This window comes from Rhipicephalus microplus, chromosome X (genome assembly GCF_043290135.1).
Source record: "Rhipicephalus microplus isolate Deutch F79 chromosome X, USDA_Rmic, whole genome shotgun sequence".
NCBI lineage: Eukaryota > Metazoa > Arthropoda > Arachnida > Ixodida > Ixodidae > Rhipicephalus > Rhipicephalus microplus.
Window position 1 is genome coordinate 6,932,018 of NC_134710.1, and position 15,587 is coordinate 6,947,604.

A 15,587-nucleotide genomic window follows, 5' to 3' on the forward strand; every position below is an offset into this window, starting at 1 on the left:
AGGTTTTTGTCATCGCGATGCTAAACTCGGGTAGAGTTCAGTTCTCGGCCACGGCAGTTGCATTCCGACTTGATTGAAGAGCAAATACATTTTTGTGCTTGGATACAAAATTACTCTACAGCATCACCAGTATTGAAGACATCGTTTTCACACAATTTACATTATATGTTGCTTTCTTGACGAGCAGTTGCTTTCTGAGTTATCATTATTTCACTTCCAAAAATTTTATTTGTATCGGAGCAATGCGCGTACCTTCCTGCGTACAGTTTTTTTGTTTTTGTTTACTAAGCTCTACGTACAGTTGCGAAAACCCATGCAGTGTCTGGGCTCGCAATGTATCTCCAGAGCACTTGGCCGAAAATACCACCGAAGCTGTTGTATTTGTTTTCTTGTGTACTCGCTCACTCTTCATGTACCTTAACGCTTTTCTCGAAGTAATTTTGGGGTTTCATGTCACTGAAAAGGCGTAGAGGTTAAAAGCGGATAACTCAAGCATGTTCGTAGCAACCGCGCTTTTATACTCGTAAGTATCGGTTCAGATAGCCCACTCGTCAATTAATTTCCCTTGCATTTATTACACCCTAGCTGCATTAGCTTGTATGTGGATTAGACGTGCGAGACCAGGCACTGACTTGTGAAGGCGAACACCGTTTAATATTACCTGTGCCACGACGCTGAGAGCACCATCGAAACTGTTCACAATGCGCATTTCGACTTTAAACCGTTTGCTTTGGAAACTAATACTCTCAATGCTCTCAAACTAGTGCTCTAAAACTAGTGCCCCCATGTGAATTAAACAATACTGCTTGTGACGGGGTGTTTGGTCGCACCAGCAGTTTATGCAAATCAAAATATACGGCCACATAATTCCAGTTCACTAGTCATGTAGAAGAAATCTTTACGTAATTCAAGTACACAAACATTTGAACATTTTCCGGAACGTTTTGTGTATGACCACATAATTTTGTTTAACATTGTGGATATATTCAAACATTTTATGGTAGATTCATCTAACGTCTCTTTTAGCAAGAAGAACTACTTTGTCAAAGCACTCGAATAATCTGCGTAAAAACCGCGATGCATTTAGTAAATTGGAAAACATTTCAATTTTATTTGTAATTCTTTGGGGAACCAGTGCTAAGCCGGGTGTGCACACCGAGTGGTAACAAAGTTGTAACCACCAATGATTTTTAGCACTTAATTTTTGACGTGCGTCGTGAAAACCAACGTTTATGAAACAATAGTAAAAATCACGAATGGCTTGCTGTAATGCACCACCAGTTTTACAGTGAATTTTTAGTCCAAACGGGAGTTTACCTATTACACTATCGCAACATTATGTAGCTCACTTAACTTTAATTAGAAGTGTAAACAGGCGTCTTATACGCTGGCAGATTCGTATCCCAACTATGAGCACTCAGCTCCACCACATCGCGTAAAAGTGGGATTAGAAGAAGGCGAACTTTGCTGCGGAAAAAGCGACTCCTCACCATTACGTCACATCACCCTGACTGCCGCGCAACCAGTGTTCGTTTTCGGGGCTCATTACTGTCTATTGCTGCAACAGCAAAATGCACACTGTTCAAGAAGAGATGGCCGATATTAACAGTACATGTCCAGGCAAGAGGTGAGCTTATGAATCGGGCACGCATGATAATCTATGTGAGACACACGTGATGTCTTTGCACGAGTTAATTTACGACTGCCTAACGCATGATTTACCGCTATAAGACCCTCTGCTATTGAACGCGCTTCTTCATTACTGGCGTGTAAAAAAGCGGGTAGTCGTCAAATTTTGAAACGCACTTAGACACTCGATAATGTAAACATAAATGGTGAGCCTCCGGATCATTGTTTTGGCTAGCTAGGCGTGTCTAGTGTCTTGTGGACTCCATCAGCTCTGCTTGCACGCCCTGTTTGTTACTGCGTAAAAGTATGCACCATATCTGAATCAAGTAACTACGAGGGTACCCCCCCCCCTTTACTACCTCGTCTACACCGCTATGATTTCCTGTAACGTGTGCGGACATATGAATACTGTAATACGTGTCGCAGTACACGAGATTGTGTAAGCTGTTGTAGGCCCGTGTGCTCACATTTCGGTGCACGTTCAAGAACCCCAGGTGGTGGAAATTTCCGGAGCCCTCCACTATGGTAACTCTCACAATCATATGGTGGTTTTGGGACGTTAAACCCCACATATCAGTCATCAAACATTGTGTAAGCCATACATTTGAGCTAAATAGTGCGCTGATTAAGTCAGCTCATCATCTACAACCACATCATCATCTCGAACAAGATCAACGAATAATTTTTTCGAGGCCCCTCGTTCAGGGCTTATGCTATGCGACGTCTGAGCACGTGGGTGCTCCACTGCGATAGTAAGAAGAACGCATATCATGAAAACGATATTTATTGCATAAGTGAGACCTGTATTCAGTGCACATAAATAAAGACGTGGTCAACACCGTCAAACCTGATGATGAAATTTTGCACTGGCTTAGAAATGACACGAAGTAGAAGCGTGTTTGTGCGTATACTGAAGCATAATGGCGCAAACTGAGAGTCGAATCGTACCAGCGAGTTCGACTGAGGTAAAACTGTCGTCCGATGCGCATTGAAATATCGGCCATTGGTTTGTTTCGTCTGCATGTAGAGTGCAAACTCGGTGGTTGAATGTGGCCGTGATGCGAGCTTCCTGGACATGGCTAGGCCAGAAGGACGCCGGTGCACCACTTGTGATCTCCTGGCAGCAGGACCCAGTCAACAACGTGGATCACGCCATTAGAAGCTGGAATGTCGGCGCGATACAGCGGAGAGTTGTTTGCCTCGTACAGCCTCCCTAAGAGAGAAAGTGCAACACTTTCATTAGCCAACAATATCAATGCACCTAATTATCATAATATTGCGATAGCAATTATATGGACACTCTCGGCGGTATTTTGCGCCAGCTTCGTGTCGACGTTTGCGTACTCACCGTTTTGCATACGTTTCTATATATATGAAAATGCAAGAAAGAAAGAGAACCCAGAAAAAGACTTCCGTGCATGAAATCGAACTTGGATCCTCTCAATTGCGAGCGCGAGGCAATAACCACTGAGCCACCGAGGAGCGCGTCCTTTACCATTCAAACGGCAAGCTATTTATACCTACCGCTTACCGCTGCTCACGGGCATCTTGAAGGTAACTATGGTGTTTTCCGCATTACCATCAAAATAAATCGATGAGCGCTCGTCACCACATCGTGCAGTGGTGCGTGCTCTTATCTCCCACGCGTACTTTTCCTAGCTTAGAGGAGGGAAGCGACGCTCCCTCGCACTCCCTTATCTTGTGGTGTGGAAAAGGGGGATGATCGTACGTCTTGGCTGGCCTTGGGCTTTACCTGGAACCATCCTGTTGTACTTACCGGGCGCACAAGGGTCATTGCAATCATTGCAGTCTGCCTTTGCGAAAAGCGCGCGCTTTTCAGACACAGCGAAGCAACAACTGAGAAGTTTATTTAGCTGCATTTCTACCTATGAGTACGGTTCGTTCGTCATTTGTTCGTGAGAAACGCGCGGCACGTTACGATCTGCTTACCATTCTGCGCGTGACCTTCCATTTTGTTGCTATTGCATTCATTGTTTCGCCTTTGTTGAAAAGCTGTGACTTTTTTGGTTATTCTAATAACAATTCACGTGTACGAAGTGTCAAGTTTACTAAAGAAGTGGCCGAAGCTTTCTAAGGCAAAAGGAAAGTGTAATAGTCAATTTATACCTAATGGAATCACCATGAAGGACCAACAAACCGTGGCTCAGTTCCACGTAGCTATAAAAACGCTATTGCTTCCGTTGTGTAGCTTGCGCACCTTGCAATAGTGTGGAAAAAGATTGTTGCGTTTTTTGTAGTGTGGTGTATCTTTTATTTTTATTTAGGGACCCGTGAGAGACCGTTTGGCTTTGCGCGCGCACAGATGACACTTGAGGTATTGATGACGACATATTGGCCTCTCAATTTCAGCAAATAAGCATTACGTAATCTGTGCTCTATCCTAGCTGTCCTCCTTCACTTGCCTTACGCTTGGGCAGCACCTCCAGGGTTCAGTATGAACCATTTAGCCTGCAAGCAAGTATTCCTTTGAGTCGGCTGTGTTCTGGTGTTTACACGGGCGTTGACATTGATCCCACGTGAAACGGCTATTAGGCGCCCATTCGAGGGTTTTGTTTCGTCCGTTGTGACTGACTACGACAGAAGAGAGGGTGAAAGAGGGAAAACCAGAATATACTCCTTTCCTAAATACGCCATCTGGCGCTGCGTTGAAATCAATTTCAACTTTGCAAAAAAGTTATGGCCTAGATGTTTTGGGTAAGGTGGTATAGTATCCGTGCGTGGTGCCGGCCAGTTGCGCTTGCTGTCTCTGAAACTTCTGCGACTCGATGTTTCCGTGCCTTGCCTTTGCAAGAGGAGTGCAACGGGCTTCAGCGTCTGTTGCACCCCTTGGTACTGTCAGTTGCATGAATAAGTCACTTATGTGTCCCAAAATTATTGACGCCATAATTATCTGCTTAAGTGTCTGGTAACAAGATAACTCCAAGAAAAATCTACAAGTACTGAATCCCGCAAACTTAACAAAATTGTTCATTCCTTATCGGACTTCGAGTGCACTGTCTTCGTTAAATCAACTTTTTCATGTGTTTTTATATGCTTTTTCCTGAGATTTTTATACTTCGGCCAACGCATCCTTTATAGCAGTTCCAACGCTCGCTCCTCAATGAAAGCTGTCACTCCGCTTTGGTGCACGGAGCGGTCTTGATGGGATGTACGCCACAAAAAGGGTAGGGCTGCTTGCGTCACTCGTGTGCCCAAGTGCTTTCACGCCGATATGCGATACACGTACGATAATATGCTTCTATTAGATTTGTTCCTTCTCGGTTCTTAATTGGGGCTCACAGCACTCATGTGGCATTTATTATAGGCAGTGCATGCATCCGTGACCACGCCATGAGTCACATTTTCTTCTGCGATCCCGCAATCCGACATAAATTAGTGACTGCAGACGACAAACCGATGCGCTTCCGCTGCCACCAAGTTGGCCATGTCTCCCGCTACTGCCGCAGCACATGAACGCCCTCAAACTGGAGGTTATTTTCCTTTTCTCTTCCATACGAGGACTCCCGTCGGTATTCTCCTAATCGTGTGTACCCTTCTTCCGACGTCCCTAACAGCCGCTCCACCGCTCGTTCACCGTCACCTCCTCGCTGCCGTTCCCAATCGGCCCAACCCCACCGCTATCTATCACCGGTCAACTATGGATCCCATCCGACGGAAAACTAGATCATGCAGCTCCGGGAGGAAGTGCTGCATCGATTGCGACTGATACGAATCCTCCATTGACGCTTCCTACTGATACGAACTTGATTGAGGTGTATGTGGATGGTTTTTTTTTGACGGCGTTAGTTAATACCGGAGCTGAAGTGTCCATAAAGAGTGCTAATTTTTGTCGCCTACTCAAAAAAGTCATCACGCCTGCAGCGACTAAGGGCGAGCCAGCACGCCCGTGAGGCAGCGTCGAGGCAAGCCCTTGACGTCCCCTCATGGGAGGCTTAGGCCCGGCCACCTAAACCTGCTGGTTTCTTATAATAAAGTTTATTCCTCCTCCTTCTCCTGCACCAACTAAAGCCCTCCGTGTCACTGATTGTGGAACTATGACCATCACTTGAATGTGTACCGATCGTGTTAGCATTGCCGGCTTCCATGTCCCCGTTTTATTTACGGTACTCGAAAATTTCCTTGACCACCGGATCTTCGGCATGGACTTCTTATCGACGCATTCTGTCCTGATCGAGTGGGCCACCGGTACTCTCTGCCTAGAACTTCCTCTTCTTCCGGATTCACAGCCCTCAACTCCCGAACAGCCTCTCCACCACTGACTTCTTCCGGATGCCACCCAAAGTTCTCGCATTCGTTGAATCGGCAACCCCCTCTCCAGTGCTTGACGGTGATTGCGACGCCGATTCTTGATGTTCTCCTGGCGCGTACCATTACTGCCCCACACTCCGTCGTTACCATGGCCTCTAACCGAACATATTTACCTGTTATAAATTTTAGTTTCATAAAGCAAGTGCTAACTCAAGGAATTTCGGTTGCCACACTAAGACCCTTAATTGACGACCACGTCACTAATTTAGCGGCAGACGTACGTCCCAATCACTCATGTAACCCGAAGGATGCCACGTGCCTCGATGCGACCTTACGCTCAACGATCGCCCCGGACCTCAAACCTGAGAAATCAGTCGCGCTATGTTGCCTTCTGGCTTCATACCGCTACATATTGACACGTGCGGTTCTTTTGGTTTACGAAGAAAGCCGCTATCACTTTCCAGTGACACGCGCGCTCGTTGTGATTGTTTGCGGGGAGCATTGTTATCACTTTCTGTTAAGCGCAACGCAGGCCGAGTTTATCTTGCATGCCACTCTGGAACCGTGTGGATCATTCTTGAAACTTTGCATGCTTGACGCGCACATTTTAGTAACTTCTGGAGCTCCAGAGATAAATCGAGAACGCGATATGACGCGTGTATAACAAGCCGGCGCAGTGCGCCACTAGGCAGTCTTTTTTTTCTTTTCCGTCGACCGACGACTGTTCACGCCGCTGTTGCTGTGAGTTGTGTTTGGCCTTGTTTTGCTAGGCACAAGTTCGCCCAATAAACAGTTCGCCCGACATCGCCCTGACTCCGGTGTGCTTCCTCTCAAGTGCTGCGTGTGTCACAACCGCGTGACATCTGGTGGAGGTGCTTCTCGGTCCATGTACCATACGCCCCCGTCCAGCCGTGAGCCAAGCCCAAGCCGCCAAGAGGACGACGCTGACCCGGTCGTTCGAGTTAGCCGAAGACAACAAGGACTACCGCCCGAATACCTGCCGCTTCCCGACAAGGACAAGAAAACAAAGGCTGCTACGAAGCCGGCATCCACGATGACGGAAGCAAGGTCTTCAGCAACCGTGGTCGTCAACCAGCCCAGAGAGCCGCCTACCTTCCGCGGATCGACGTACGAAGACCCGGAAAGCTGGCTTGACATTTACGACCGCGTCGCAGCCCTCAATAAGTGGGACCCGGATGACAAGCTGCGTCATGTGTATTTTTACCTGAAAGACACCGCAGGGACTTGGTTCAAGAACCGCGAGTCAACGCTTCGAACCTGGGACAACTTCCGCGTTGCTTTCCTGCGCACCTTTGCAAGCGTCATGCGGAAGGAAAGAGCCGCATCACTGCTTGAAACTCGGGTGCAGCTCCCCAACGAAAACGTAACGATCTTCACGGAGGAGATGACGCGACTTTTCCGCCACGCCGACGACGACATGCCTGAGGACAAAAAGGTTCGCCTGCTTATGCGAGGAGTGAAGCAGGAGCTCTTCGCCGGACTGATTAGAAACCCGCCAAAGACGGTACAAGAGTTCCTCTCCGAGGCTACCACCATCGAGAAGACTCTTGAAATGCGGACCCGCCAATACGATCGGCGCATGTCGCCAGACGTCACAGAAGTCCGAGGACTCTGCCCCGACGACCTGCGCGAGACCATACGCGCTATTGTTCGTGAAGAACTGCGCCGCATGTTGCCATCGTCTCAGCCCCAAGTCGCCTCTCTCGAAGACGTAGTCCGCGAGGAACTACAGCGCTCACTGAGCGTTCCTGAACGGCCACAGCCCCAACCGGAGGCGATGACCTACGCCGCTACTGCACCTGTCGCCGCTCCTCGCCAACGCCAGGACCCAACGTCTCCGCAGTTTCGTCGCCAACCAACGCCGCCACCCCCGACGCCTTCCCGCTCGCCAGTAATCCAGCGCTCGCCGAGGAAAACTGACGTTTGGCGCACCCCGAACCACCGCCCACACTGCTACCACTGCGGCGAAGCCGGGCACACCTACCGCTACTGCCAGTACCGTGAGATGGGACTGCGTGGCTTCGACGTGAACGCGCCGCGTCCGCGCCCAGGTGAGCGACCTCGCGACATCGCCGACTACATCGCCGGATCGCAGTGGTAACGACGACGACCATCCCATTCACCTTCGCCTGGCCGCTACGCCTCTCCGGATCGCCGCCAGTACACCGGCCCTAACCGGGGCCGATCCCCAAGCCCCTACCCGGGAAACTAAAGGCAGCAACCGATGGAGGTACGGTTGCTGCACGACGCAATGCCGAAGATCCTCCTACACCGCCGCCGCCGCTGCCGATGACGACGACCACGACGCACGAACTTTCCCGACGTAGTCGCAGTACGCCGCCTGAGCAGAGTCTTCACGACAAAGCCTCGCCGCCGACGCGACATAGCAGCGCCGGACCAAGCCGACGCAGCCGTGATCCGACGCCCCGACCTAACCGGAACGCCAGACGACGAACCACCGACCTCGACGTGATCATCGACGGCCACAGCGTCACCGCCCTAGTCGATACCGGCGCCGACTACTCTGTCATCAGTGGTCTCTTCGCCGCTAAGCTCAAGAAGGTAAAGACTGCATGGGAAGGACCGGATATCCGAACAGCAGGGGGCCACCTTATAACACCGACTGGAACCTGCACGGCAAGAGTCACGATTCACAGCCAGACGTATTCTGTGAGTTTTGTGGTCCTGCAGCAATGCTCGCGAGACGTCATTTTAGGCATGGATTTCCTGGACCAGCAAGGCGCAGTCATCGACCTAAGATCCAGGTCAATCACGCTGTCCACGGATAATGCAACGGCGTCAGACTGCAACGTCGCTCACAATGCCTTGAATGTGACAGAAGAGCAGGTAACCATCCCGCCACTGTCGAGCGTCATCATTTCCGTCGGCACCAAAGCGTCTACCAACTTACAAGGTGTCATCGAAGGCGACCAGCACCTGCTCCTAGACCGTCAGATGTGCGTCGCAAGAGGCATAGCCAAGCTTCATAACGGCGAGGCCAAGGTAATGGTGACGAACTTCAGCAACGAATATAGGCACTTGAATAGGGGCACGACAGTAGCACATCTAAGTGAATTTGTGGAAGCGAGCAATGCCTTCGCCCTCACCGATTCTCAGGGAGCCGCAACGTCGACAGCAGTGTCCGCGCCCGCCTTCGACGTCAGTCAAGGCCTTTCCAGGCAGCAACAAAAGGAGCTCAAAGCCTCACTCCACCAATACAAGGACTGCTTCTCGTCGTCATCGAGGCTTCGTCAGACCCCTCTCGCGAAACATCGCATCACAACCGACGAATATGCCCGTCCGCTCCGTCAGAGCCCCTACCGAGTTTCTGCACGGGAACGCGAGGCCATCAAGCAACAAGTCGACGAAATGCTGCGTGACGACATCATTCAGCCGTCTACGAGCCCGTGGGCATCACCCGTGGTGTTAGTGAAAAAGAAGGACGGAAACCTACGTTTTTGCGTCGATTATCGTCGCCTGAACAAGATCACGAAGAAAGACGTGTATCCCCTTCCACGGATAGACGATGCTCTGGACAGACTCTACAACGCCAAGTATTTTTCGTCGATGGACCTCAAAACCGGCTACTGGCAAATCGAAGTAGACGAGAGAGACCGAGAGAAGACTGCCTTCATAACACCAGACGGCCTGTTCGAGTTTAAGGTCATGCCCTTTGGTCTCTGCTCGGCGCCCGCGACGTTCGAACGGGTTATGGACACAGTACTCGCAGGCTTGAAGTGGCAGACTTGCCTCGTCTACTTGGACGACGTAGTCGTATTTTCTTCCAACTTCGACGAGCACCTCCGGCGCCTTGAAGCTGTTCTTCGGGTAATCAAAGCCTCGGGACTTACCCTAAAGCCAGAAAAGTGCCGCTTCGCCTACGAGGAGCTTTTGTTCCTTGGCCACGTTATCAGCAAGTCGGGAGTGCTCCCTGATCCACAGAAAACAGCTGCGATCGCCGACTTTCCTGCACCCACCGACAAGAAAGCAGTACGCCGATTTCTTGGCCTCTGCGCTTATTACAGGCGCTTCGTCAAGAACTTTTCGCGGATCGCCGAGCCACTGACGTACCTCACGAAGGCCGACGTCGACTTCAAATGGTAAACGCCGCAAGTCGAGGCATTCCAAGAATTAAAGCGACGCCTGCAAACGCCGCCAATACTGGCGCACTTCGACGAAGAAGCTGACACCGAAATTCACACGGACGCAAGCAGCACAGGGCTCGGCGCCGTGCTCGTGCAGAGGACCGACGGACTTGAAAGGGTCATCAGTTACGCTAGCCGGTCACTTTCGAAGGCAGAAGCCAATTATTCCACGACAGAAAAGAAATGCCTTGCCATCATCTGGGCTACATCAAAGTTCCGCCCCTACCTGTACGGCAGGCCTTTCAAAGTCGTGAGTGACCACCACGCCTTGTGTTGGCTAGCTAACTTGAAGGATCCATCAGAGCGCCTCGCACGGTGGAGTCTCAGACTACAAGAATTTGACATCACCGTCGTCTACAAGAGCGGACGAAAGCACTCCGACGCCGACTGCTTGTCTCGCGCCCCTGTCGATCCGCCGCCCCAGGATGACCGGGACGACGACTCTTTCCTGGGATCCATAAGTACCGACGACTTCGCGGAACGCCAACGAGCTGACCCAGAGCTCAAGATCCTCATGGACTACCTGCAAGGCAAGACCGCCGACGTGCCGAAAGTATTCCGCCGAGGACTGGCTTCGTTTTTCCTGTGGAACAACGTCCTCCTGAAGAAGAACTTCTCGCCGCTCCGCGCCGACCACCTCCTCGTGGTGCCTTCAGCGTTACGTCCAGAGGTTCTGGAAGCATTACACGACGACCCGACAGCCGGACATCTTGGTGTTTCCCGCACACTGTCACGAATACAAGAGAAGTACTATTGGCCTCGCCTCACTGCCGACGTCGCCCACTACGTAAAGACATGCAGAGACTGTCAGCGACGCAAGACGCCGACAACTAGGCCAGCCGGACTTCTGCAACCCATCGAACCACCTCGATGGCCATTCCAACAAATCGGCATGGACTTACTGGGGCCGTTCCCGACGTCAACTTCTGGCAACAAATGGATTGTCGTAGCGACTGACTACCTCACCCGCTATGCCGAAACAAGGGCCTTGCCCAAGGGCACTGCTGCCGAGGTCGCCAAGTTCTTCATTGAGAACATCGTCCTCCGCCACGGAGCCCCCGAGGTCCTCATCACCGACAGAGGTACGGCCTTTACGGCTGACCTAACGAAGGCGATCTTGAGGTACAGTCAGACAAGCCACCGCCGAACCACCGCGTACCACCCACAGACGAATGGCCTCACCGAGCGTCTAAATAAGACCATCGCCGACATGCTGGCCATGTACGTGGACGTCGAACACAAGACGTGGGACGCCATACTACCGTATGTAACCTTCGCGTACAACACGGCCGTGCAGGAAACGACGCAGTTTGCTCCATACAAGCTCGTCTACGGACGGAGCCCAACAACGACGCTTGACGCCATGCTACCGGTCGGCACCGACGAAGAAGACCTCGACGTCGCCAGCTACCTGGATCGCGCTGAAGAAGCTCGACAGCTAGCCCGCCTGCGTATCAAGAGCCAACAGACGGTCGACAGGCGCCACTACAACCTTCGACGACGCCACACCGAATACCAACCCGGCGACCTTGTCTGGGTCTGGACGCCGATACGACGACGGGGATTGTCTGAGAAGCTCTTGCGACGCTACTTTGGACCCTACAAGGTAGTCCGACGTCGTGGTGAACTGGACTATGAGGTCGTGCCCGATGGCTTAACGTCATCCCAACGACGCCGTGCACGACCCGAAGTCGTACACGTGGTGCGACTTAAACCTTATTACGCGCGCTGATTAGCTGTGACGCATTGTTAATGTAATTTATTGCATGTACTCTCTCTTATGTTCTGTCTTTAGCATCGGGACGATGCTTTTTCAGGGGGGGGGGGGGTAGTGACACGTGCGGTTCTTTTGGTTTACGAAGAAAGCCGCTATCACTTTCCAGTGACACGCGCGCTCGTTGTGATTGTTTGCGGGGAGCATTGTTATCACTTTCTGTTAAGCGCAACGCAGGCCGCGTTTATCTTGCATGCCACTCTGGAACCGTGTGGCTCATTCTTGAAACTTTGCATGCTTGACGCGCACATTTTAGTAACTTCTGGAGCTCCAGAGATAAATCGAGAACGCGATATGACGCGTGTGTAACAAGCCGGCGAAGTGCGCCACTAGGCAGTCTTTTTTTTCTTTTCCGTCGACTGACGACTGTTCACGCCGCTGTTGCTGTGAGTTGTGTTTGGCCTTGTTTTGCTGGGCACAAGTTCGCCCAATAAACAGTTCGCCCGACATCGCCCTGACTCCGGTGTGCTTCCTCTCAAGTGCTGCGTGTGTCACAACCGCGTGACAATATTCGACATCGACAGCCGTCCACTCGGTCAGACTTCACTCGTCAAGCACCGCATTAACACAGACGATTCTCTACCCATTCATCGCCACCATACCGTTTGTCTGCCACCGAACATAAGGTGGTTCAACAAGAAGTAACCAAGATGCTAGCTAAAGGTATTATTGAATCCTCTTCGAGTACTTGGGCGGCTCCCGTCGTGCTCGTTAAAAAAAGATTATACGTGGTGCTTCTCCGTTATTTGCCGCCATCTGAATAGAATCACAAAAAATGACGTTTACACTTTGCCCTGCATTGATGACGCTCTCATTTGTCTTCGCGGCACCCGATACTTTTCTTCAATAAACCTACATTGCGGCTATTGGCAGATTCCTGCCGACAAAAAAGACCAAGAGAAGACTGTGTTTGTAACTGCAGGTGGCCTATACCAAATCAAGGTGATGCCCTTTGGGCAACGCCCCAGCCACGTTTGAGCGCATGATAAACTCTCAGCTACAAGGGTTCAAATGGTCAACATGTTTTCGTTACCTTGACGATGTCCTTGTATATTCCCCAACATTTCAGACCCACTTTCAGCGTTTGTCCGCCATTGTCGACATATTCCGCACTGCAGGCCTTAAATTAAACTCGTCGAAGTGCCCCTTCGGACGCCGGCAAATTACAGTGTTGGGTCGCCTTGTCGACGCATCTGGTGTGCAGCCGGACCCGGAGAAAATTTGTGCAGTCACCAGTTTTTCTGTACCCCGGTCAGTTAAAGATGTCCGGAGTTTTGTAGGATTTTTTTTCTATATTAGAAGGTTCGTGAAAGATTTTGCAACCATCGCTGCACTCCTCACTGAGCATCTGAAGAAAGACGCCACACTTACGTGGGGTACCGACCAAGCTGCTGCTTTTTATCACCTAATCACGCTACAGACAACTCCACCTATATTGGCTGACTTTGACCCATCCGCTTTGACAGAAGTCCGAACCAATGCTAGTGGTCAGGGGATCGGAGCCGTCCTATAGCCCAACGCCAACGGGGAGACGACCGAGTTATCGCCTACGCTAGCCACCTCCTCACAGCTGCTGAGCGCAACTATTCCATTACAGAGCATGCATGTCTTGCTCTTGTTTGGGCAGTCTCAAATTTTCACCCATATTTATATGGCGCAAATTTCTCTGTAATAACTAATCATCATGTGCTACGTTGGCTTACGTCACAGAAGGATCCTACTGGCTGGCTCGGGCGCTGTACTCTGCGACTGCAAGAGTATATTAACGTGGTCATGTACAAGTCCGGATGCCTACACCAGGACGCAGATTGCCTGTGCCATTACCCGGTCGCTGATTCGAGCACTATGCCTGGCACCGGCCATTGCGTCTTTTCTCTTTGGCAAATGACATGCATCGACGACGAGTAGCGCCGCGATGCGTCCTTGCGTACTATCGTCGAAAGCCTCGAATCATCTTCAGTCCCATCGCTCATTTTTGCTCCGCGATGGTGCATTATACCGCAAAAATGTTGAGCCAGATGAGCCGGCTCTGCTGCTTGTCTTTACAAAGCACCTTCGCTCGTAAGTTCTACACGAACATCATGACCTTCCAACTGCCGGTCACCTGGGTGTATCACGCACTTACGGCAGGATACGCCAGCGTTTATTTTGGCCAGGGCTTGCACGCTATGTCAGAAGATACGTTGCGGCTTACGAGAAATGTCCGCGCCGAAAACGAAACCACCGATGCTTCCCGCCGGATGCCTACCACCCCTTGAAATCCTATTAGAACCGTTATTCCTCGTCGGCGTAAACCTACTTGGCCCTTTCCTCTTGTCTTCCTCGGGCAACAAGTAGATAGCCGTGGCCACCGACTACGCCACGCGTTATGTCATCACACGAGCTCTTCCGACAAGCTTCGCCACAGATGTCACTGACTTCCTCCTCTAAGACGTGATTTTGAAGCACGGAGCTTCAAGGCAGCTGCTTACAGAGCATGGCCGCACATTGTTTTGAAGTTCATAGCCGACATCTCGCAGTCCTGTGAAACGAGGCACAAGCTGACTAAGTCATACTATCCGCAGACTAATGGACTCACGGAACGTCTAAATCAAACTCTCACAGACATACTCGCTAAGTATGTTTCTGCCAACCACACCGACTGGAACCTTGCTTTGCCGTACGTCACATTTGCCTACAATTCTTGGCCCCAAGACACTGCCAGTTACTTTCCATTTTTTCTGCTGTTTGGCTGAGAACCAATATTGCCTCTACACCGTCATCCCATCCCCTGCAGTACCGACCAGTGAATATGCCATGGACGCTATCACTCGGGCCGCTCACGCACGTGAAGTCACCCGTACTCGCCTTCTGACCTCTCAAGAGAAGCAACGGCGTTTGTATACGGCGTTTGTATCACACAAACGCCGTTGCTTCTCTCGGATCACAGACACCTTGATCGGATCAACGACACCTTGAGGTACACGTTTCGCCCGGTTCTTTGGTCCTGCTCTGGTCTCCGAATAGTCAAGTTTGCTTGTCGGAAAAACTGCTTACTCGCTACACAGGTCCACACCGATTCCTGCGGCTGGTTACTCCTGTGTAACCACCCGAAGGCCCTGTCGCTCCGTCACTTTCATGTGCCCCACAGGCTACCGATATTGTACATGTTGCGCGCTTGAAGCTCTACCACCCTCCCAGTGACGTTGACATTTAAATGCGCCGAAATGGCGCTTGTGCCACCAGGGATTATACTACATGCATGCATATTGATATTCTAGAGGGCGACGCGCATGTGTGCCTGACGAGGAAGACGAAAGGTTGTCTCCGCTCGATCACTGGTCATCTGAACGCGCCATCACTGCTAGTTTTAAATACATATCATCCAAAGCCTCGTCGATACGATGCCGGTTCTTTTCCATAACAATATCTATCAATCAATCTTTATTTTCCAACATATTTTTTTTCAACAAGTTGGGAATACCAAAGAAAAAAGCGGTAAATCGAATGAATGATGAAATCTTCAATGGTATATGTTTACAGGAAATAAAGAGTAAAGGGCCGAGCACGAACCCCTGAAGATTGCACGACATCTGTAGTAAAAAGAATACATTCAATGTCAGTGAACTGCGATCTATCTGCTGGGAAGCATCCATGACAGGGTATGAGGGTCGAAGTTGAGACAGCAGAGTTTGCTTATTAGTTGTAGGTGCGTAGATAGACATGCCAAAAGTGGCTGCAGGACGCAAAGAAGTGCTTCGCATTTAAAA

The 15,587-nt window shown here is 50.6% G+C and overlaps 1 protein-coding gene across 1 annotated transcript in view; it reads right to left on the minus strand.

Annotated features, from left to right (window-relative positions):
- Positions 1 to 2,436: 2,436 nt before the first annotated feature.
- Positions 2,437 to 15,587, minus strand: part of LOC142777180 (periostin-like) — a 78,478-nt gene continuing 65,327 nt past the window's right edge. Inside the window, exon 6 of the mRNA XM_075881493.1 lies at positions 2,437 to 2,842. Coding sequence (XP_075737608.1) covers positions 2,709 to 2,842 — 134 coding nt within the window. The 3' untranslated portion in view covers positions 2,437 to 2,708. The remainder of the gene's footprint in view (positions 2,843 to 15,587) is intronic.